The sequence below is a fragment of the Stenella coeruleoalba genome (genome assembly GCF_951394435.1).
Source record: "Stenella coeruleoalba genome assembly, chromosome: 7".
NCBI classification, from domain to species: Eukaryota; Metazoa; Chordata; class Mammalia; order Artiodactyla; family Delphinidae; genus Stenella; species Stenella coeruleoalba.
Genome location: NC_137153.1, coordinates 73,703,739 through 73,729,307, shown reverse-complemented (window position 1 = coordinate 73,729,307; position 25,569 = coordinate 73,703,739). Strand labels below are relative to the sequence as shown.

At 38.4% G+C, this 25,569-nt stretch overlaps 1 protein-coding gene across 5 annotated transcripts in view; it reads right to left on the bottom strand.

The window, feature by feature from the left end:
- Positions 1–701: 701 nt before the first annotated feature.
- CFAP95 (cilia and flagella associated protein 95) overlaps positions 702–25,569 on the bottom strand; it is a gene marked incomplete at its 5' end in the record, with an annotated part of 122,322 nt that continues 97,454 nt past the window's right edge. For 4 of the 5 annotated variants that reach the window (XM_079926673.1, XM_079926675.1, XM_079926672.1 and 1 more), the window contains 2 exons: positions 702–980; positions 18,590–18,647. In XM_079926673.1, the coding sequence (XP_079782799.1) occupies positions 789–980; positions 18,590–18,647 (250 nt within the window). In that variant the 3' untranslated portion in view covers positions 702–788. Of the gene's footprint in view, positions 981–7,413; positions 7,470–8,241; positions 8,292–18,589; positions 18,648–25,569 lie in introns of those variants that run through there. The other variant, XM_079926671.1, reaches the window with a different exon arrangement.

The following is a 25,569-nucleotide window of genomic DNA, read 5'->3' as shown; positions in this document are numbered from 1 at the left end:
CTGGGCAAGCTACTTGAACCTCTGTGAGTCTCTGCTCATCTGGAAAACGGGAGTGCGAGTCAAAACAACTGCTAAGATTTATTCTAAATCTAACACTAGATGATTGGATTTTCCATTAAACCCCTAAAGTTTCACTAAGATTCTGTCTGCATCTCTGCTACTTCATACAATAAAAAGTGTTATATTGTATAAGGAAAAACACCATGCTGAATGATAATCCACAGAGCAGCTAGCCACCACAGATATGTTAAAGTGTAGAAACAGACACACTCCTCCCCAATAAACACACACACACACACACACACACACACTCAGCATTATTATAGGGCCCATGTTGCTCAAACTTAAGCCAGTTGAGTTTCATGTAGAATTTGAGTACCACCTAAATTTTTATTCACTCAAAAGTAGAATTTAAGTTATCTCTTTTTTTTAAATCAGACACACCCTAAGCAATCATGAGCTTGATTGTGTTAGCTTTATGCATTTTTTCCTAATAAAATTTAAAATAAATTCAGTCAATAAAATAAAACAAAATAAAGTAACATAAAATAAAATTCCTCCAAGTACCATCTAGAATTGGGTTATATACCTTCAGTGAAAAACATACTAAACTTTGGAAAATACCAGAGTAGCTTATAAAAAGAAAGATATACACACTGGTCTAGAATATAAGATTTTGTGTTAAAGGAATCTATTATCGTAATATTTCCACTGCATTTATTAGGATAGAAAATCATCAACTGCTACATCCATTACCTTTCATTAGTTATAGAATCTGATTCCATATATTATTTTAAAAAGGGAACAACAAGGCCACTGGTAAATGGGTAGAGTTTTCGTTTTACATATGAATTGGCATAAGTCCCACTCTCATCATGCCAGGTGTTGATGCCAAATCTTTTGGAACCATTTAGATCTGTGAACTGAGAACGGCATTTTCTGTAGACAACTGAATAATCATCATCTTGACAAGGATAACCCTATGGGGGGAGGGAGAAAGATAATATTAAATGACTAAAATATGTAAAAAGGAGTGATTTCCAAAAGTTGATCTTTAATGTGTTAGTTGTATTATGATCACAGGTTAACTTTCAAAAAATTGATTAATTTAATCTCTCAAATTACTAACACCTCTTGTATTTGGCTATTGCATTTATAAGTACTTCTAATTCTGAAAGAAGAATCTAGTTCATGGCTGTTTTATTTATAAAATTAAAATTATAAATTATCATATATGTGAATTTTTCTAAACCATAAATATACAACATAAAGAACCATTTAAATTGTATGACCATCTGCAAAAAGACAAAAACAATTACAATTTAACTACCATTCAATATCTTTTTTACTAATATGTTATAATCATTCCAAAGAATAATATCTTGGGTTATATTTTTAATAATTGCTATCAAGTCATACTTGCCAGTAACTGCCAAGCTGGAAGATTCATTCCTATGAGAAATTTATATCAGTATAACCCAGTATAATATTTAAGGTATTTATCCTTAGAGCACTTCATAAAAGCTTCTATAGTAATAAAACAAGACACTATCATTGACCATTTCCCAAAGGAAATATTGATTCTCTCAGATTATATCAAGGGTAATGGTAGACAAGAAACATAAAGCCCTTGCACTGATTATCTAATTTCTGCTTCAAACTGGTACTAATTTTAAAGCACTAGGACAATATTGAAATTAAATCACCAAAACGATAAAACAATGAAAGAACACCAAAATAGTTCTAACCTTAGATTGGCTTTATTGAAAATAAATGAAAATTCTAACCATATAATAATCATTATAGTGTCTATTTACTGAGTGCCTATTACGGGTTGAACACGGTAGTTGAGTATTTATAACTTTTAATCCACAACAGGCTCTGAAGTAAGAATTATTACTCCCACTTCACATATAAGACCATTTGCTTAAAATCTCAGGAGAGAATCTAAAGAACGCTACTGATTCAGCCAGGGCTTCAAGCTATCTACCTGTAAGACACATCATCCCACCAGCACCCTCATGAAATTCTTAATATTTAAGAGATAAAATATATAAACAATAAAATCCAAAAGCTACATAATATCCATGTCACTTTCTATATAGTTTTGGGCTTTTGCTTTGTGTTGTTGGGGGTCTATTTCTTTGGGGTTTGTTTGTTTGTTTTTGGTCAGCTAGAGGCCCTTTAAATGAGATTAGAGCATCGCTTGCCAAACTGCCCTCTAAGTAGGTGGCAGGATCTGCTGATTTCTACCCCAGTTGCAGTGGAACTGAGGACAGCTTCACATGCGAGGTCAGCGCCTTCCTTTAGCATCTCCCAGACAGAGTGGACAATATATTTTGATGTGATGAGTGACAAGAATAAATGTGATGTTTTAGGAAAAGTATTCCAGCCGCAGAAGGTACTAAAGACTGAAGGTGAAAAGGACCGGATTCCAGAACTATGATTAGAACTGGATCTCAACAACTCACATGTCATTAACTGATGGATGTATAAACAATTCACGATGTGGTCTATTCACACGATGAAATATTATTTGGCAATAAAAGGAAAAAAATACTGATAGTTGTATAGCATAGATGAACCTTGAAAACATTATGCGAGGTGAAAGAAACTAAGCCAAAAGACAGATTGTATGATTCCTTATATGAAATGTCCAAAATGGGCAAGTCCACAGAGACAGAAAGTAGTTTTGCCAGGGGATAGTGGGAGGGAAGGAATGAGGAGTGACTATTAATGGGTGTGACTGGATCACGAGGCACCAAGATATGTGGCTAAACATTATTTGTGGGTTGTGTCTGTGAAAGTGTTTCCAGATGAAATTAGCATTTAAATTGATGGACCCAGTAGTTTGCCTTCCCCAATGTGGGTGGGCATCATCCAATCTGTTGAGGGCCTGAATAGAAGAGAAAGGCAGACAAAGTAAGAATTGGCCCCTTCCTGCCTGATTGCTCAAGCTGAGACATTAATCTTATCCTGCTCCTTGGTACTCCTGGTTCTCAAGCCTTCAAACGCGAAGTGAATTACATCACTGGCTTTCCGGGGTTTTCAGCTTTGGTTTTGTTTCTGTAGAGAAACCTAACTACTACAGTGGGTATGGGGTTTCTTTTGGGGGTGATGAAAATATACTGAAATTGACTGTGGTGATGATGGTATGACACTGGAGATACACCAAAAATCACTGAATTGTATGTTTTAAAAGGGTGAATTTTATGGCAGGTGAATTAAATCTCAGTAAAGCCATTATTTTTAAAAAGTGGTAAGTAGGGGTGTGCAATTCTGAAGTTAGGAAAACTAATTAAGAGAATGTTTGTTGCCTGTTAACACATAAAACTGAGTGCCTCCCATTATCAGAGATGTATTGGTAAACCAGCTCCCCCCACCAAAAAAAAAAAGCCCACACAACTGATTTGTAATATTTGACAATTCCTGTGGTATAAATACTCCTGCCATGGTTGACTTCAAGCTACCAAGTGAAGTCAGTAGTGAACATTGAGTTGGGAAGACGTGAGCATGCTCATCTCATGCAAACTTTAAGAGGTGACACCAGCTCACCCTGAATCCACTTCTCCCATTTCACATTGTGTAGTAACCATGCAGTTTGAGTAGATTAACCCCCCTCCCAGTCTAGGGGTAGAATCTAATTGGCCTAAGAAAATAAGGACAATCTCACTCCACTCTCAAAGACAGTGATTGGTTCAATGTTAGGCATGTGACTTGAGTTTGTCCAAACAGCTTAAAGCCTGAGATTTTGTTCAAGAGTTTGGGGGAGGGCTTCCCTGGTGGCGCAGTGGTTGAGAGTCCGCCTGCCGATGCAGGGGATACGGGTTCGTGCCCCAGTGCGGGAGGGTCCCACATGCCGCGGAGCGGCTGGGCCCGTGAGCCACGGCCGCTGGGCCTGCGCGTCCGGAGCCTGTGCTCCGCAACGGGAGAGGCCGCAATCATGAGAGGCTCGCGTACCGCAAAAAAAAAAAAAAAAAAAAGAGTTTGGGGGAAAAACATTCTTTTTCCACTATTGCACATAAGTAAGGAAGCATCTAGCCCAGGTTGCTGTTGGCAGCCTGCCTACTATCAGTATAGCATGAAACCAACACCATAAAAGGCAGGCTTGAGAATCAGTAAAAAGTACCAATGACATTGCCATATCAATCCTTTCCTGAAGCCAGACTTTTCAAATAAATATGAGCCAATAAATTACTTTTACTGTCTGATCTGGTTTGAGTTGGTTTTTGTACAACCTACTAAAAGCATCCTGAATAATCTGAATAATCTGCAATATTGAAACACCGAGGTTCTGAGAGTTAGAGCAAGGAAATGGAGCAAAAACAAGGGAGCAGCTGGGCATATATAAAAAAGTAGGAGTCAAGGCAAGCAGTAAATTTGTGCCTAAGCATATACTCAGGAATTAGAAGGATGTAAACATGGAATAGGTGAATAAAGAAGGTTTTCAAAAATAAGAACAAACTATTAGGAACCAGGAGGGTATAATTGTTATAAGGAAGCAGAACAGAGTATGTTTTCCAAAGTTTAATACAAAAGGCACAAAACAGAATAGAAAAAAGCAGCTTCACCAAGAAGGTCCTACCTCAGAGGACCTTTATATTGACTGCAATTCATACCCAAGGCTAAATTGAGATGGTGGGAGTTTTGGACAAGTGAGTAATTTGGTGTACCTCTCAAACCAAGTATACAGGGAGGGCGTAATCATTCAAAATTATTAGTAGTTTTCCCTTTTCGGGGTGTGTAACCACCCATTTTCCCAAGGGGAGATCAAAATTTATTTTAGAAAAAAAATGGCAACCAAAATGCAAAGTAATATCACCTTCTAATGCAAAATAGGGTTCTTCCGAAAGACAACAGCCTTGCAATCCAGTTCAGTCTTGAGGATTTCAGAATATCAATGACCATACCTGGAAGACTCAGATCATAGATTTCTCCAAGCATGTAGAGAAAACATCCTTTGCCATGAAGGCTTAAACAAGAGTTGGAATGGAGAGTAGGAAGATAGGGAAGAAGTCTGGGGCATTGTAGGAAGACGAAAATAAGGGAAAAGTAAAGCAGGACAGCAGAAATAGTCGAAGCATTTCCCAATTTTCCCATCTGTTGACTTAAATCAGACAGTCTCATTGACATAGACAGAGTCTCATTGATGTGGACAGAGGGAAGTGCACTGGATAAATGAAAATAATGGCACAAAGGTATAAGGGGTCTCCTGGCCCCCCATCTCTCATGAGAACTCAGAACAGACCACCACTCAGGCTGTTCTTTCATTTGCCTGGGGCACAGCCAAACCCAAACTGGCAGAACAGCATGGTCAGGCAGAGGGAGGCTCTGAGAATCATCAATTCTGAACGACGTTTGTATCCTGTGGCATAAACAAGACCCTGAAGTAGTTGTAAGTCTGCAGAGGGAGTTCAACTGTTAGCTGCAGAGCTGAGCATTGGAGCTAGGTACTGAATGGGAGTCACAGAAGGCTTCTGTGGGGTCCACAGTATCTATGGAAGTGGAAATGAGGCTGAGTCATCTCAAACATGCCATCTCAAACATGCCATGAGGGCTCCAACCAAGCCCAGAGAAAAAGAGAAATAGAAAAAGACTGACAGTTAACAACAGCCACAGACTATAGCCACTTATGCTGGCAAGGGAAAGAGCAACAAGCTGGACTTGAGATATCATCCCAGAGAACACCACACAGAAAATGCTGCTCTTCCCCTCTGGCATCAGGATGCTAAGTTGCATCCCTCTTTCCATATACCCGGATGCCATCTCAGAGAAAGATACAGTTGCTATTGCTGCATAACTGGCCAACCCATACATAGCAGTGTAAAACAGTAGTCATTTCCAGATTCTTTGAGTCAGGAATTTGGAAAGGTACAGCAAAGCCATCTTATTGCTTCACAATGTCTGAGGCCTCAGTTGGGAAGACCTGAAAGCTGAGAGTGACTTAAGTGCTGGGGTTGGAAACGTCTCTCATTCCAATTGGTAGTTGATGCTGGCTATCTGCTGGGACTTTAGCTAGGACTGTTGATGGAACAACTGTACAACTCCTTGTGCCTGCACGGGGTTCCTCACAGCATGGGGACTGGGTTCTGAGGATAAGGATGGCAAAAAGAGAACCAGGAGGAAGTTGCGTTACTTTTAATCAACTACTCTGGAAATCGCATAGCATCACTTCCATCATAGTCACAGTTCACCCAAATTCTAGGGGAGGTAACATGGACTCTGCCTCTCAATGTGAAGAGTGTCAAAATCACATTGTAAGAGCATGTGCGATGCCAGCACATGTTGCAACCATTTTGGGAAAATAACAATCTGCCACAGGGAGAAAAGCAGGGTGTGTTGGGATTCCTAAGACCACCCCTAGATACAGTGACTTGCCAGGAGGGCTCATAAAACTCAATATATAATTGTACTTGTGGCTATGATTGATTACAGCAAGTTGATTCAAAGCAAAGTCAGCAAAGGGAAAAGGCACATGGGCTAAAGTCCAGAAAAAACCAGGTGCGAAATTCTGAGACCAAGAGCCCCCCCTCAGTGAGTCACACAAGATGCACTTAATTCCCCCTGCCATGTGTTGTGAAATGCTATCTACTCGGGAAGCTCATCAGAGACTCCAAGCCCAAGATTTTTCTTGGGGGCCGGTCACACAGGCACCCTCTGCCTAGCACATACCAAAATTCCAGACTTGCAGAAGGAAAACAGGTGTTCAACATAAACCACATTGTTTGTGCAAACAGTTTAGACACAGTGAGCTACTCTTATTCAGGAATTCTTATCTCTAGATGCCAACCAAAGGCTAACCTTGTAAGCAGGACTTTTAACAGATAACAGTCTCAGATCTGCTTTTCTACACATAGGGGATGGGAGAGGATCTCTGAGAAAGTGAGAGTTTTTTCAAGGAAGGTTAAATATCTCCTATAGGAACTATTTGAATTATGGAATCAGACTAAGCTTTAAGAGTATTGAAGAGTTAGTGTTTTCCCACTGGTTATGGGCTCGGGAAGAGGGCCAGTTATCAGTTAGACATACTTCCTCTGCATATGTGAGTTGCAGATAGTCGTTATGGTTTCAACACCCTAACATACTATTTAAATGTTTATTCAACAACTATTTAGTGGGGCTGGGAAGAAATATTTAGAAACTGTGTATAGAAAGAGATTCGTGAATTATCACACATTATTGGCTGATCCACTATTCTGGCGCCACACAGACCCTGAGTTCTGACAAAGTTTACTTAAGATAGGACAATCACTGCAAGCTTTTTCTGAGTCCTCCAGATAGATGACGGTAACTGAAAGCATTTGTCTGAAGTGTGGAATGGGTGGGCATCAGAGCACAGCAGCTTAAGAGGGGACTAGAGGAGACATTTCACAGAAAGAATTTAGAGGACTTACCAGCCTAACTGGGGATAAAGAACCAAAGATGTTCCATAACTTCAAACCCAGATGTCTGAGAGAGCTCTAATACCACTAAAAAGAATAAAAAAGACATGGAGATGGAGAGGACTTGTTTAAGGAGGGAAATGAGTCACTTCTCAGACATTTTTAATTAGAGATGACATCAGTACAAAATGTTTATTTTAAAGGCAGTGTTGTGGGACAGATGGCCTGGAGAGAAGTCAGTGCCCTGTGCACAGCAGTGATCATTGGCTGGGGAAAGAGCTATAAAGAACATTACTGGGATAATGGACTATATTTGAATATGGACTGTGGCTTAAATAATTATACTGTATCAATCTTCCCCTAGGTTGAAAACTTTACCATAGCTATGTGTCTTTGTTATTAAGAAATACACATTGAACTGTTCAGAGGTAAAGGGGCACAAAGTCTCCAGCCTATTCTCAAATGGTAAACAATTGCTGACTCCAGGTAAAGATTATATGGGACCTCCTCTTGCTAGTCTTGTAACTTTTCTGTAAGTTTGAAATCATATAAAAAATAAGTTACCCCCAAAAAGTGATGGTTATAGAGTCATGGGAGTGGATGAATTCTCTGAGATTATGTAAAATGAGAGGAGCAGGGTTCTAGGACCCAAATCTTTGGGACATTCATGGCTGGGTTCATAAAGAAGCCATGAAAGACAGAGAAGAAAAGGTATGGAGAGAGTGTTGCAATGTCATGAATTCTGAGGAAAGGGAGGGCAAAGAATGCTGTGGTAGCCAACTGCTCACTTCCAAAGAAGCATCACAGAGGTCAAGAACTGACAAAACACAGCCAACAGTAAGAGTCAATCTCTTTTCACCTTTGAGTGTGCTGTTTCAGAGAAGGGTTGAGGAATTTGAGTGAAACATCCTGATAGAAGACGGAAAAAAGTGTCAGAGAAAAGAATGCTAAGGGCAAACAGGCCCTGTAGAAACAGGAACCACTAAAGACCCAGCAAGACAATCACTTTAGGGAAAATCTGCGTTAAGGTTAATAAAGCTTTCTTCTTCCTTTTCTTCTTTTTCTCTTCCTTCTTCTTTTTAACAGATCATAGAAAGACAGGTTAGGATATTACAGAAGGGTCCTCTTGAGTCCCCAGTCGACCTTCCCTCATTGTGAAAGACAAATAGAACACAGTTATACCACTTATATCAGGAAAATGTATCAGTGTATCTTTAAGTGATGGGTATCCAATTCTTAGATTCCTATCCCCTTCCCACCCTCATTCCCATAGCCTCTAAGCATCAATATCTCCCAAACCTCTCTTTTTTTAGAATAAGATGACATTACTGTTTCTTAGACAACCATATACCCAGTCCTTACCCATTTTCTCCCAGTCTTCCAAGGGGTTGTTCTGTGGTTACACTTATTCTTATTTGATTTCATCCTTTTTATTTAGGACCTTTTATTTTTCATAGTTTTATTTTTCAAGGTTATTTTCAATTTTAGGCCTGCCTTCTAGAACATCAGTAACTCTGCCTAATTTAATATTACAAGATAATTTGAAAGCACAGTCTCAATTCCTTCATCTAGATAGCTCATCCATTAAACTATATAATGGGTTATGTTTCCTGGCCAAATCAGTCACTGCAAACTAACCTTGTGTCCACCATTACGGATAGCTATTAGCTACCTGGCATTCATACAGCAAAGGTCATTCTTCCCTAGCATGCCTATAAGTATCCTCATTTGGTGTACTCCACTTACTCTTAAAAAGGTATTGAGGCAACAAGCTTATTTATTTGAATGTCACATTGGATGGAATGAAAATAGATATTAAAGTAGATTGCTGTGATGTTTTGTTTGATTATTTTCAGTATACATTATGTATAAAATTCTTCCCCACTTACGTGCACTTGACTGAAGACCCACCTTCCCCTAGTAAGGTTGTCTTCTAAGCACACATGCAGAGTGATGTGGGAGAAAAGAACAATTCCTGTACAGCCAAAATTACTTTACTAACCCTGGGGATCACATGGGATAGGCATCTTAGACACATCCCTTCACTACTTTTAAAATGATTTCATTCCTATTGGATATTTTTTCTCCCAGTGATTGAATTACAGATAAGAGTAATTGGCAAATGCAGCTATAAAGAACATGTAATTAGTTGGATATATTATTGTTACCTATTTAAGAAACCTTTACTATCTCTTTTTATTTGATAAAATTTTACAAAGAAAAAGCATTTGTAAGAAATACAGGTATTCAACTAAAGAAAAAATAGTTATGGGAAATGCAAGGAATTGTAGGCTGTGAATATCAGTATAAACATCTATATCATTAATGAGTCTGGTCATCACAAAGAAGAATATGGAGATCTACATGAACAATCACATCACAAAATAAGCTGACTTTTTTAAAAAAAAAAATACAGATTTTTACATGTATGTAAATGAAAACCCAAAGACGTGGTTAAGTGGGTCTCCGAGGAACTCTGGTTCTTTTTCTTTATATAAATTTATTTATTTTTGGCTGCGTTGGGTCTTCACTGCAGTGCACGGGCTTCTCATTGCAGTGGCTTCTCTTATTGCAGAGCACGGCGTGCGGGCTTCAGTAGTTGTGGTGTGCGGGCTCACTCGTTGTGGCATGCGGGCTCTAGAGCACAGACTCAGTAGTTGCGGCGCACAGGCTTAGTTGCTCCGTGGCATGTGGGATCTGCCCAGGCCAGGGCTCGAACCCGTGTCTCCTGCATTGGCAGGCGGATTCTTAACCACTGTGCCACCAGTGAAGCCCCTAAGCTGACTTTTAAAGACTAATATCATTCAAACTTTAGTAATGGCCAGCATCAAAAACTAAGCAATACACTATTAAACCTTAGTTATTGACACGTTTTTCTTTCTTATGCACAAATTTTGATTGTTCCTATCATTTTAATATAAAAAATAAACATCACCTTTCTTATTTCTCAGTCTATATTCTATGAGGACACTTGCCACTGTTTTATATTTATAGTGGTGTGGTTAGATATAAATTTGAGGCCCAGGGTTCTTGATTTTTCAATTCTTTTTCTTTCTTCTTTACAAAAGTCAAATATGCTCACTGTAGAAATTTAAAGATAACCAAAAGGAGGAAAATAAAATCTCCCAGAATCCCAAGTTCCCTGAAGTAGAACTGAGCTTTTATGACTTGACTCAGAAACAAAAGGAGGTCATGGTTACTTAACTTCAGAAAGCAACATAAGATGAAGGTATACTATCAAAGGAAACAGGGTTGTTTCCACTAAAAGGACACATGCTAAAAAATACTTGGGGATCTGAGTTTCCTGAGAATCAAAACCCCAAATTTCTCAGCTGTTGGTGATACATCAGGTGAGCAGGAGTTAAAATATTTATTTTTTAATTTTCAAGTAGACTTGAATTAAACATCTGCCAAGGTACTTATTCAAAAAGATTACTTGGTCATAAATAATTATTAGGATGAGAAAGGATCAATGAGAATCAAATCAAATCAAATCACAGAATTTGAGAGCCAGAGAACTCATAAAGATCTTTCTGTCTATATCAGTGAGAGTTCTCCAGAGAATCAGGACCAATAGGAGACAGATAGAAAGAGAGAAAGAGAGCATAGAGAGATATGATAGACTATCTACCTATCTTATCTATCTCTCTATCTTATCTATGTATCTATCTGTCTCTGGGGAAGCCCTGTGGAGCTATATGAGCAGCGGCCAGCAGATCCTAAAGTTGAAGCTGGGGCCTAGGAAATGCAGTCCCTTAGTGCTGGCAGAATGCCATGAGACTCAGATTCAGAATTGTTTGCCTATAAACTACAAAATCATGCCTATATGTATACATATAAGGTCAGCACACATATGTGCAACACACATTGAATTTAGGTGGAGGAATTTAGGTGGAGGCATGAATTTAGGCGGAGGAAGGCCACCATCTCCTTCTGAACCCAAGTAATAGAGGGCTGTTTCTCTGGTTAACTAGCAGCAGCATTTTGGAACACCTTGACATTAATCAAAAAATACTAGGTACAATCATGTGACCCCCTTCCCTCTTCTCCAATTCCACTCCCCCACCAGCACCTCTTTTGCAGAAGAATCTAAAATTCTAATTTCATTTCAGTCAATAGCACATAATAAGATAAACAAGCATAATCAGCAAATGGCCATGATTCTTTTGTTAATAGATAGTGATTCAGAACCTTAACAGGACAAAGAAGAGAAAATTAAATAGTAGATATATTAAGATGCAGTACAAAGCAAAGTAGTACTAAAATAAAAGTCATGAAGACACATCATTAACTCTGAAACATTACCTAATTAAAGTTCAGCCTTAATTTTCTGAATAAAAGTTTGGCAAAACCACACTTTAATCTAGACTACAAGGCTTACACATGATTATTCCCTGTGGCCAGAATTACATCGCACAACTTTTTGTGCTATTATCTTTTTAAAACAGAACAACAAAAACAACAAAAGAACAAGAAAAAAGGAAAAAGACTGCCTATACTGGAATGAAATTATGGAAGATCATGGGGACACAGAATGGAGCAAAGATACAAAGAGAGGGCCTTAAAAAGAAGTGGGAATGAAAGCTAATTTAATTGACAGGTGATACTTCCTATAGAACCACCAACCTTTCTAGATTAACTTTCTGACCCAGCTGTTGGTGGTTTTCAGCAAGTCACTCTTTCCCTTATCTTCTTTTTAAAGCCACTGTTAGACATCCCTTCCTAGGAAGCAGGAAACTAAAGACAATTCTAGCCTTTGGGGAGTTTCTTTCATGTGACTGAGCCTAAAAGAACAATAAAAGGCTTTTTTTTTTTTTCTCAGTACACGGGCCTCTCACTGTTGTGGCCTCTCCCGTTGCGAGGGGAGAGGCATGGGTTCGTGTCCCGGTCCGGGAAGATCCCACATGCCGTGGAGCGGCTGGGCCCGTGAGCCATGTCCGCTGAGCCTGCGCGTCTGGAGCCTGTGCTCCGCAACAGGAGAGGCCACAGCAGTGAGAGGCCCGTGTACCGCAAAAAATAATAATAATAATAAAATAATAATAAATATATCTCTTTAATAAGCCTTTAAATCCAAAAAAAAATGAATATAATCCAACCTGGATTATATTTGTCTTTATAGCAATGCAGTTGTAAAATGTATTAATTTTTTTTCTTTCAATGGAAGAAACTCAAGGCCACAGTAAATTTCCAAATAGCACAGAAATATCAATATTTTAACAATGCTATATCTGTACCAGGGCATAGAACCCCAGTGATAGGATAGGCCAATCCTACCACTGTTGGTAATATTTTAAACAGAAACAGATATCTGTTTCTTACCTACTATGAAACACTGTATCTGTTTCTTACCTACTATGAAACACTGCTTGGATCCCTTGTAATCAATTTGGAATGCATGCCAGCTTTAAAACATAATTCTATTAAAAACTTCCTCAGCTTTTTATCTCTGAAACAACTAGGATATGCAACACTTTTTGCTTTAAAGCTACTTATACGTCTGGAAAGATAATTCAATAGGCAGCTATATTTAGGAAAACAAAATGGTACTTCACACAAAATGATCAATCAGATGTACTCAAATGGCAGCTGCAGGGCTGAGAGGAGCCATGTACCTCCAAACTGCTCCCACTGAGGGACTGGTCACTTGAATCAATCTTTGGCCCTACCTTTCTATCCCGATATATTGTAGGTTGACTTCTAACACCCATATTTAGAATCTAGCCAACACTCTGGCTTACCATTTTTTCACCTTCTCAAGTCAATGGCTCGGATTCCATTATAGAAACTCATTCCCATGACCACATCTTGGGATCTGTCATTCCCCAAAATTGTTCTACATCTGAAATATCAAAAAATTCCAGGACATTCCCTTTGCTCACTACTTCTAAATCTTCTCGCTCTCTCACTCCTTCACTACTGTCGTGCTTGTTCTTTTTTTAATTCCCTGGACCCTTCAACTTCCTGAGTTTGCTAGTCTGTGCCTGAACTAATTATTTTCCTTACTAATCCTTAGTTTCCTTACCATTACCCTCAGCTCACTTGTCCTTTGTCTCAAAGGCTCACATACCCTACAAATAGCCAGCTTTAGACCAATCTTCTGATGTAACTTCTCTGTAACTTTTCCTTTAGTTTGGTTCTTTGGGAGAATGATAGGGAAGCTTTTAAGAGAAGGTATCTTTCATTGAAATTGGGTGAGTCATAATAAGTTCAGTAAGTCCCCTACATACGAACCTTCAAGTTGCAAACTTTCAAAGATATGAACGTGTGTTTGCATGACCATTCATGTAAATTAGTTCACGTGCCTGGTGTACATTGTCACGTGTGTGCATCCTCTACAAGTGGTTGTGCTTTTGTGTGCTTTACTGTCCAGCACTGTTGCTGTGCAACATGAGGAGCTTACTAATGAAGACCTACCTGATGAAATTGGAGGCCCAGAGAAAGGACGAAGAGAGACAAGAGGAAGAAGAAGTAACTGAAGAACTGAAGAGATTCACGACACAGGAAGTGGCAAGGGGATTTTCTTTATTTGAGGAGGCACTGTTAGTTTTTGAGGCACAGGACTCGAACATAGAACAATACATGAAGTTTGCAGCAGCCATTCAGAATGCAATCCAGTGCTACCATGTCATCTATGATGAGAAAAAAAGAGCTACTACCCAGACATCACTGGATCGTTTTTCAAGAGGGAAGATAGAATTGAATCTAGCAAGGAGCCAAAACCTGTGCCATCAATGTCAGGCATGAGTGAAACTGCAGCTTGCCCTCCATCTCCTATTGCTGACTATCCTCCAGCTCTACCATCTCCCACCTCCTCTCCCTCCTCCAGTCAGTAACTCTTCTTGCCAGTTCACTCGATGCCAGCCCCTGTATGCCGGCTGTTGTACTGTACTGCTGTACTTTTCAAGGTACTGTACTGTAAGATTTTAAATGTTTTCTTTATTTTTTGCATTTGTTTTTTATGTATTATTTGTGTGAAAAGTATTATAAACCTATTACAGTACAGTACTATATAGGCAATTATGTTAGTTGGGTACCTAGGCTAACTTTGTTGGACTTAACAAATTGGACCATGAACACGCTCTTGGAACAGAACTTGTTTGTATGTAGGTGACTTACTGTACCCAGCTTTAAGAGGTGGAGTTCTGAAGAAGTAGCTTGCAATTCTCTTTCATTTCTCTCCTTGGAAATGATTTCATAGCTTCCTAATATTCTGTATTTATTCATTCACATCTAGAGCTATGGGGAGATAATTTGCATTCTCCTTAAGACTTCTTATGATGCTATCCCACTTTATGCAATTATGAATTAAGCAAATGTAAGAGACCATAATATAAAAATTTATAAAGTCTCAATTCATGCACAAAATTTAAAATAATACGAATCAAAATATTTTAAGATTTCTTCAGGAATTGCATAATTGCAAAGGTGGTAGCCTGAGTGAATGGTGAGCTATGTTTATGCTAAGGCCACATGGTGAAGTCTCTAGCAAGTAAAAAATATTCTCCTTATTTTGTCAGTATTTTATGAATCATACATTTGTTTATGTGCACAGTAACTTCTAAGTCAGAGTTCAGTCACTATTCTGCTGTTACTTAACCATTCATTGTCATTACAATTTAAAAGATTTTTTGTATTCTATAACAATGCAATGCAAGCATTCATTAATGGGGTGCTAGAAGCAGGGCTAAAAACATGCCTCAAAATCAATTCCTTTGATAAAGAACTTGGAAGTGAATGAACAAAACTCTAAATAAAGCCAAAGAACTGCCAGCGCATGCTGCATGCTGTGCTGTTAATGTGGAAACAAGCAACATGAGAAATACTAGAAATAATGCTGAAAAAAATAAAGCACAAATATACAACACAATAGCTAAAGATTCATGCACCCTGAGAACACATCGCACATTCTTTATATTTATGCTCTTGGGGAAACCAGTCCTTTGAATTTTGTGAGTTTTTAATTACGTGCCTTACAACTTCCTTTTGTTTGGAGATGGAGCCAAAGCCCATGTATATAAGGAAATGAGCCTGAATTGCATTTTAAAATAATATATTTGTTTCCTTGTGGGTTTTCTGATTATAAACCACCATGCTTACTACATTAGAAAATGCTAAAGATGAAGAAAATCACTTAGAATTTCACCATTCACTAGTCAACTTTACTAGCATTTTGACAGTTTCTTCAGGCTTTTTTCCTCTATACTTTTACATAGTTTGGATAAAATACACATACAATTTTGTATCTTAATGTTTTTCTTTACCTTAAATAAGAAGATTTATCAAGACAGTAAGAACTATCCATGGACTTTCTAAAGGCTATAAAATATCTCATCATGTGATTATAACCTATTTAATTAGTACTGTCAGAGAAGAAAAAAACTTTCCTTTACAGTTCTAGGTTCTTCTGACTGGTCTAAGAATTAAACTGACATGAGACAGATTAACAGGAAAAAGTCTAATTTAATTTCATACATACAGGAACCCCACATACATGAGAAGGTCAGAGTCCCTACATACATAAGAGGTTCAAAGACAGAAAGGTAAAATAAGGTATACACGTCATCCTGAGCTAAGGAATGGGATAGGGGCCTGGAGCTTCCAAGAAAAGGAGGTTTCACAAGACAATAAGAAAAGCAGATGTTTGGCAATTAGACATTTGCCCTACCATACAGATGGGGCTACTTAGCTCAAATTTATCTCTGTAATAACTTTTTTTTTTTCTGGGAAAAATTCCCAGTTTAAATTCTTCTAGGTAGTTAAGGGAGGAACAGTAGGTTATCTTGAACACACAGGGTCTCATGTCTTTAACTCAAAAAAATCCTCATGCAGGAGTGACAAATTTTGGGGAGGCTCAATCTGAATCCCTAGAGCACTACACCTAATACTAAAACATTAGGTAATTTCCAAGTTTTGCTGTAATACATAATTCAATGATGAGTATCTTTGGATATAAATTTTATCCCTGGTATGAACTATTTTTCTTTGGGGAAATCCTTAGGAGAATTATTAGATCAAATAGTATCTCAATTCATATCGCCAAATTCCTTTACAGAAAGATTAAAATAATTTACAATATTCCTGGCAATAGAAAAAAGTACCCATCTCACCCCACCTTTACTCAATTGAGTATTATTATTTTAAAAAATATTGCCAATTTTATTAGCAAAAAAATTTATTGCTTTAATTCATATATTCTATTATTTGTAGATTGGGATTTTCCCTGTATTTATCAGCTAGTTAATAATAATAATTTCCTACTTTGTGAACTGTCTTTATATGACCTTTGCTCATTTCCCTAGGGTTTTAACATTTTTCCGGCCAATAGGTTTGAGTTCTTTAGGTATTAAGCATATTAATCCATAAGCCATCATATATGCTTTTCTTATGGCTTGAATGCTATTTTTTAATGAGAAGAAATAAATAAGATTAAACATACCGAAAGTAGTATCATGAACAGTTTACTTCCCTAAATTGGTTATGCCACTGTTTCAAAAAACTTGTGATTATTCTCATGTTTATACTTTCAAATAATTTTCAGAATCTTAGAGTTCTGATAGAAAACAAAATCCATTGGAATTTTTAATGTAATTATATTAAATTTATAAATTTAACTTATAATTTAGTTTTCCAGTCCCCTCAAATGGTAGTTATTCCCTTGTATTTGAGATTTCTGTCTTAGTTACCTTTGGTGTATATTTATTTATTTATTTATTTATTTTTTTTTTAATTTTTTTTTTTTGCAGTACGCGTGCCTCTCACTGTTGTGGCCTCTCCCGTTGCGGAGCACAGGCTCCGGACGCACAGGCTCAGCAGCCATGGCTCATGGGCCTAGCCGCTCCATGGCATATGGGATCTTCCTGGACCGGGGCAAGAACCTGTGTCCCCTGCATCGGCAGGCGGACTCCCAACCACTGCACCACCAGGGAAGCCCGGTGTATATTTATTTAAAAAAAAAAAAAAAATCTTAATGCCTTCAGTAACAATTTATTATTATCTTCTTGGAATCTCTCATGGTTTGCAGTCAGATGGCAGCTGGAGCTGCAGTCCAAGCTTATTAGGGTGGATGTCCAAGATGGCTTTGTCGCTCATAAGTCAAGCTCATCAGTGTTCCTTCTCATGGCCTCTCCCTCCAGCAGAGTAGCCTAGATTTCTTACATGGTGGCTCAGGGTTCCAAGAGTTGGAAGCCCTGAGCCACCATGTAAGAAATCTAGGCTACTCTAGATTAAAGAGTAATAATTACTCTTATTAAAGATAGCCTAGATTTGGCATAGGATTCCTTTTGCCACATTCTATTGATCAAATCTGTCATGTGACAGCCTAAATTCAAAAGGTGGAGGAACATTTACCTCTTGCTGGGGAAGTGGTCTGTCCACCATCTTTGGAGACGAACTACCACATATTCTTTATTGATCTTTATTTGATCTAGAATTTTCTTCATAAAAGTATTTAAAATTTGTGTTGTTATAGTAGTTTGCATGTTTTTTCTTTTATAGCCTACTAAGCAGTTATTGCTAATATGAAGGAAAGATATTGTCTTTGATACATTTGATACATTTATTTATTTAGTAATCACCTTACTAACTGGTCTTATTCATTCTAGTTACTTATTTTAACATCTTGGTTCTCCTGAGAAGATAATCATACTATCTGAAAATAAAGATTTTTTCCTCCTCTTTTTCAATAGTTAAGTCTCTTATCTATTGCACCAGTTAAGACTTCCTAAAAAAGACTGATAGGAAGCAGCCTTGTTTTGCTTTTGTATAATTGTTGTATAATTTTTAAGTACAAGTTTATTGAAGTTGTAAGCTGGACATATTTTATCAACATACATATTTCCCAGAGCTAAATTAAACCACTTATTTTCATATGCTAATACAATACAAATGAATAGAAAGGTAGGTTCTTATTCCAGATAAATTGAATTTAGGGAGGGGGACAGTAAAATAAGATGAGGAAGAAAGTAATATATTTTGGACACTGCAATATTTTCTCCCTGAAATCTATAAACTTATTCCCAAAATAAATCATAACCATAAAATATTCCATTAACTCCCACAAATAGCTAATATCTCTGAATAAATATAAAACATCATAAATCTCAGCATTTGTCCTTTCTTCTCAAGCATGACTATTTACACTACATGTAAAGAATCATATTAAGTACATAAATGTTTAGAATATGGCTTTTCAGCCCTCTTATACTCACACGTGGCTGATATTCATACGGTGGAGCATATTCTTCAGCATATGTTGTCAATGCACACCTAAGAAGGGTAAGTCAGTATTTAAGAAAAGAATGACTCCAAAAGAAAAATATTTAAAAATTTTAGTAGCATATGTTTTATATGCAATAAAAACATTTCAAGGAAGATTGGCCCTAGTAAAAATTTAAAACTTTTAAAATTCCCAGGTCTCATTTATAGTGTTAACTAACACCAGCAAGGTGCCTTCCTTCAATTACTTCCAATTCAGCACCACCTACTATTCTCCAGTACTAATGATATGCTACCAACTCCAAGTCCCTAAGCTCAGGTGCATTCCAGACAAAGCATTCTCTTTTCCACTCACTTTCTGCTTCTCAAACCTTTTTGACCCTATGCCCCGTGTTCTCTGTTAGATGACAACTGAAAAATAAGAGAAGACAACCAGGTGGACTGAGATTACATAGCTTCCCCAACCTCCACCCCATGACACACATAGAACGGGTGAATGAAATACATCCTCCTCTCCCAAGTCTACAAACACAGCCAAGGGAAACCACGCAGTGCTAGTAATGAAGAGGATATTCATTAGAACGGGAGGCCATAAGCTGATGTCCCAAGACTCAAAGCTGGAGTTTGAACTGCCTATCAAGGGCAGGAGACATGGCCTTGGGTTCACAGACGGCACAGAGCTAAACTGCTACTTACAGCCAGGAGTCTGTAAAGGCTGTACCTCATATCAAAGAGACCAAAGAAACTCCAGCCATCAGACCAGAAACTTGCAAGAAAGTTTCTCTCTTTCAGCATTCAGAATGGGGGGAAAAATTATTCTCCTATGAGAAATTACAGTCCTGCTTCTGTTCCTGGCAATATTATGGGATTAGATGGTCAAAGAAACTCCTCTGAGAACTACACTCCTAAAAATATCGGATACAATGAAATTTAAACATTTTAACGCATGGCTGACCTGGTGGGAAAGCAGAGAACTCAACAAGTAAAAGAATTCAAAAATAATTAGGAAGTCAACTAGGAATGGTTATTGGGTACAGGTGCTAATATTTATCTGCTGGTAAGCACCAATTGCTGCCGGTCTTTCAAGGTGTGATTTCCAGAAGGGCAGCATTAGCATTATCTGGGGACTTGTAAGAAACGCAAATACTTGGAGGCTAACTCAGCTCTGAATTAGAAACTCTGGGGGTGGGCCCAGCAATCTATGTTCTAACAAGTACTCTAGGTGATTCTAAAAGTCTGAGTATTGGCAATTAAAAGAATAAAAATTAGAAGTGTAACTTTCAAACCAGCAAATAGGATATTATTTTCAAATAACAATCTAATAAAAAGCAGGAGAGGAGAATAAAAGAGAAAAATCAGAAGAACAAATTAAAATCATAAAAAATTAAATATCTTGCCAATCACAATGAAAGTAAAGGGACTAAACCCATCAGTGAAAGTATTTTCTCGAACTTAAATTGAACATCAAGTTGTATGATACAGCCCAACTCTATGCTTTTTTTTTTTTTGGTTTTTGCTTTTCAAGTATAGTTGATTTATAATATTATATTAGTTTCAGGTACAGCATAGTGATTCAGTATTTTTATAGATTATACTTTATTAACAGTTATTACAGGGGGAGAGTTCCAAGAAGGTGGAGGAGTAAGACATGGAGATCACCTTCCTCCCCACAAATACATCAAAAATACATCTACATGTGGAACAGCTCCTACAGAGTACCTACTGAACGCTGGCAGAAGACCTCAGACTTCCCAAAAGGCAAGAAACTCCCCATGTACCTGGGTAGGGCAAAAGAAAAAAGAAAAAACAGAGACAAAGAATAGGGACGGGACCTGCACCTCTGAGAGGCAGCTGTGAAGGAGGAAAAGCTTCAACACACAAGGAAGCCCCTTCACTGGCAGAGACGAGGGTGGTGGGAGGGAAGCTTCAGAGCCATGGAGGAGAGCGCAGCAATAGGGATGCAGAGGGCAAAGCGGAGAGACTCCCGCACAGAGGATCGGTGCCGACCAGCACTCACCAGCCCGAGAGGATTGTCTTGCTCACCCGCTGGGGCGGGCGGGGGTTGGGAGCTGAGGCTCGGGCTTCGGAGGTCAGACCCCAGGGACAGGACTGGGGTTGTTGGCGTGAACACAGCCTAAAGGGGGTTAGTGCGTCACAGCTAGCCGGGAGGGAGTCCGGGAGAAACTCTGGAACTGCCTAAGAGGCAAGAGACCATTGTTTCGGGGTGTGTGAGGAGAGGGGATTCAGAGCACCGCCTAAACGAGCTCCAGAGACAAGCGCGAGCCACGGCTATCAGCGCGGACCCCAGAGACGGGCATGAGACGCTAAGGCTGCTGTTGCCACTAAGAAGCCTGTCTGCGAGCACAGGTCACAATCCACACCTACCCTCCCGGAAGCCTGTGCAGCCTGCCACTGCCAGGGTCCCGGGATCCAGGGACAACTTCCCCAGGAGAACACACGGTGAACCTCAGGCTGGTGCAACGTCACACTGGCCTCTGCCGCCGCAGGCTCGCCCCACATTCCGTACCCCTCCCTCCCCCTGGCCTGAGTGAGCCAGAGCCCCCGAATCAGCTGCTTCTTTAACCCCGTCCTCTCTGAGCGAAGAACAGACGCCCTCAGGTGACCTACACGCAGAGGCGAGGCCAAATCCAAAGCTGAACCCCGGGAGCTATGCGAACAAAGAAGAGAAAGGAAATTTCTCCCAGCAGCCTCAGGAACAGCGGATTAAATCTCCACAATCAGATTGATGTACCCTGCACCTCTGGAATAGCTGAATAGACAACAAATCATCCCAAAATTGAGGCAGTGGACTTTGGAAGCAACTGTAGACTTGGGGTTTGCTTTCTGCATCTAAGTTGTTTCTGGTTTTAGGTTTATCTTAGTTTAGTATTTAGAGCTTCCTATCATTGGTAGATTTGTTTATTGATTCTGTTGCTTTCTTCCTTTTTTTTATATACATATATATATTTTTCCTTTTTCTCCTTTTGTGAGTGTGTATGTGTATGCTTCTTTGTGTGATTTTGTCTGTATAGCTTTGCTTTTACTATTTGTCCTAGAGTTCTGTCTGTCCAGAGTTTTTTTTTTTTTTTAGTATAGTTTTTAACGCTTGTTATTATTGGTGGATTTGTTTTTTGGTTTGGTTGCTCTCTCTTTCTTTCTTTTTCTTTATTACTTTTTAATTTTTTTAAGTTTTAATAATTTCTTTTATTTTTTAATTTACTAATTTTATTTTTTCCTTTCTTTTTTTTCCCTCCCTTTTCTTCTGAGCCATGTGGCTGATGGGGTCTTGGTGCTCCAGCCGAGTGTCAGGCCTGAGCCTCTGAGGTGTGAGAGCCGAGTTCAGGACATAGGTCCACCAGAGACCTCCTGGCCCCGCATAATATCAAACAGCAAAAGCTCTCTCAGAGCTCTGCATCTCAACACTAAGACCCAGCTCCATTCAATGACCAGTAAGCTACAGTGCTGGACACCCTATGACAAACAACTAGCAAGACAGGAACACAACACCACCCATTAGCAGAGAGGCTGCCTAAAATCATAAGTTCACAGATACCCCAAAACACAACACCAGATGTGGTCCTGCCCACCAGAAAGACAAGATTCAACCTCAACCACCAGAACACAGGCACTAGTCCGCCCCACCAGGAGGCCTACAAAACCCACTGAAGCAACCTTACCCACTGGGGGCAGACATCAAAAACAATGGGAACTATGAACCTACAGCCTGAAGAAAGGAGACCCCAAACACAGTAAGTTAAACAAAATGAGAAGACAGAGAAATACACAGCAGATGAAGGAGCAAGGTAAAAACCCACCAGACCAAACAAATGAAGAGGAAATAGGCAGTCAACCTGAAAAAGAATTCAGAGTAATGATAGTAAAGATGATCCCAAATCTTGGAAATAGAATGGAGAAAATAAAAGAAACGTTTAACAAGGACCTAGAAGAACTAAAGAGGAAACAAACAATGATGAAACAGCACAATAAATGAAATTAAAAATTCTCTAGAAGGAATCAATACCAGAATAACTGAGGCAGAAGAAAGGGTAAGTGACCTGGAAGATAAAATAGCAGAAATAACTACTGCAGAGCAGAATAAAAACAAAAGAATGAAAAGAATTGAGGACAGTCTCACAGACCTCTGGGACAACATTAAATGCACCAACATTCGAATTATAGGGGCCCCATAAGAAGAGGAGAAAAAGAAAGGGACTGAGAAAATATCTGAAGAGATTATAGTTGAAAACGTCCCTAATATGGGACAGGAAATAGTCAATCAAGTCTGGGAAGCACAGAGAGTCCCATACAGGATAAATCCAAGGAGAAACATGCCAAGACACATATTAATGAAACTATCAAAAATTAAATACTAACAAAAAATATTAAAAGCACCAAGGGAAAAGCAACAAATAACATACAAAGGAATCCCCATAAGGTTAAGAGCTGATCATTCAGCAGAAACTCTGCAAGCCAGAAGGGAGTGGCAGGACATATTTAAAGTGATGAAAGAGAAAACCTACAACCAAGATCACTCTATTCAGCAAAGATCTCATTCAGATTCGACGGAGAAATTAAAACCTTTACAGACAAGCAAAAGCTGAGAGAATGCAGCACCACCATACCAGCTTTACAACAAATGCTAAAGGAACTTCTCTAGGCAGGAAACACAAGAGAAGGAAAAGACCTACAATAACAAACCCAAAACAATTTAAAAAGTGGTAATAGGAACACACATATCGATAAATATTATAAATGTAAATAGATTAAATGCTCCGACCAAAAGACATAGACTGGCAGAATGGATACAAAAACAAGACCCGTATATATGCTGTCTACAAGAGACCCACTTCAGACCTAGGGACACAAACAGACTGAAAGTGAGGGGATGGAAAAAGATATTCCATGCAAATGGAAATCAAAAGAAAGTTGGAGTAGCAATTCTCATACGAGACAAAATAGACTTTAAAATAAAGACTATTACAAGAGACAAAGAAGGACACTACATAATGATCAAGGGATCAATCCAAGAAGAAGATATAACAATTGTAAATACTTATGCACCCAACATAGGAGCACCTCAATACTTAAGGCAAATGCTAACAGCCATAAAAGGGGAAATCGACAGTAACACAATCATAGTAGGGGATTTAACACCCCACTTTCACCAATGGACAGATCATCCAAAATGAAAATAAATAAGGAAACACAAGCTTTAAATGATACATTAAGCAAGATGGACTTAATTGATATTTACAGGACATTCCATCCAAAAACAACAGAATAAACTTTCCTCTCAAGTGCTCATGGAACATTCTCCAGGACAGATCATATCTTGTGTCACAAATCAAGCCTTGGTAAATTTAAGAATATTGAAATCGTATCAAGTGTCTTTTCCAACCATAACGCTATGAGACTAGATATAAATTACAAGAAAAAAATACTGTAAAAAATACAAACACATGGACGCTAAACAATACGCTAATAAATAACCAAGAGAACACTGAAGAAATCAAAGAGGAAATCCAAAAATACCTAGAAACAAATGACAGTGAAAACACAACAGCCCAAAACCTATGGGATGCAGCAAAAGCAGTTCTAGGAGGGAAGTTTATAGCAATACAATCCTACCTCAAGAAACAAGAAACATCTCAAATAAACAACCTAACCTTACACCTAAAGCAAGTAGAGAAAGAAGAACAAAAAAACCCCAAAGTTGGCAGAAGGAAAGAAATCATAAAGATCAGATCAGAAATAAATGAAAAAGAAATGAAGGAAACAATAGCAAAGATCAATAACACTAAAAGCTAGTTCTTTGAGAAGATAAACAAAATTGATAAACCACTAGCCAGACTCATCAAGAAAAAATGGGAGAACACTCAAATCAATAGAATTAGAAATGAAATAGGAGAAGCAACAACTGACACTGCAGAAATACAAAGGATCATGAGAGATTACTACAAGTAACTCTATGCCAATAAAATGGACAACCTGGAAGAAATGGACAAATTCTTAGAAAAGCACAACGTCCAGAGACTGAACCAGGAAGAAATAGAAAACATGAACAGACCAATCACAAGCACTGAAATTTAAACTGTGATCGAAAACAAAAGCCCAGGACAGATGGATTCACTGGCGAATTCTATCAAACATTTAGAGAAGAACTAACACCTATCCTTCTCAAACTCTTCCAAAATATAGCAGAGGGAGGAACACTCTCAAACTCATTCTACAAGGCCACCATTTCCCTGATACCAAAACCAGACAAAGATATCACAAAAAAAGAAAACTATAGATCAATATCACTGATGAACACAGATGCAAATATCCTCAACAAAATACTAGCAAACAGAACCCAACAGCACATTAAAAGGATCATACCTCATGATCAAGTGCAGTTTATTCCAGGAATGCAAAGATTCTTCAATATATGCAAATCAATCAATGTGATATACCATATTAACAAACTGAAGGAGAAAGGCCATATGATCATCTCAATAGATGCAGAAAAAGCTTTTGACAAAATTCAACATCCATTTATGTTAAAAACTCTCCAGAAAGCAGGCATAGAGGGAACTTACCTCAATGTAAGAGAGGTCCTATATGACAAACCGACAGCCAACATCGTTCTCAATGGTGAAAAACTGAAACCATTTCCACTAAGATCGGGAACGAGACAAAGTTGCCCACTCTCACCACTATTATTCAACATAGTTTTGCAAGTTTTAGCCACAGCAATCAGAAAAGAAAAAGAAATAAAAGGAATCCAAATTGGAACAGAAGAAGTAAAACTGTCACTGTTTGCAGATGACATGATACTATACATAGAGAATCCTAACGATGCTACCAGAAAACTACTAGAGCTAATCAGTGAATTTGGTAAAGTAGCAGGATACAAAATTAATGCACAGAAATCTCTGGCATTCCTATACACTAATGATGAAAAATCTGAAAGAGAAATTATGGAAACACTCCC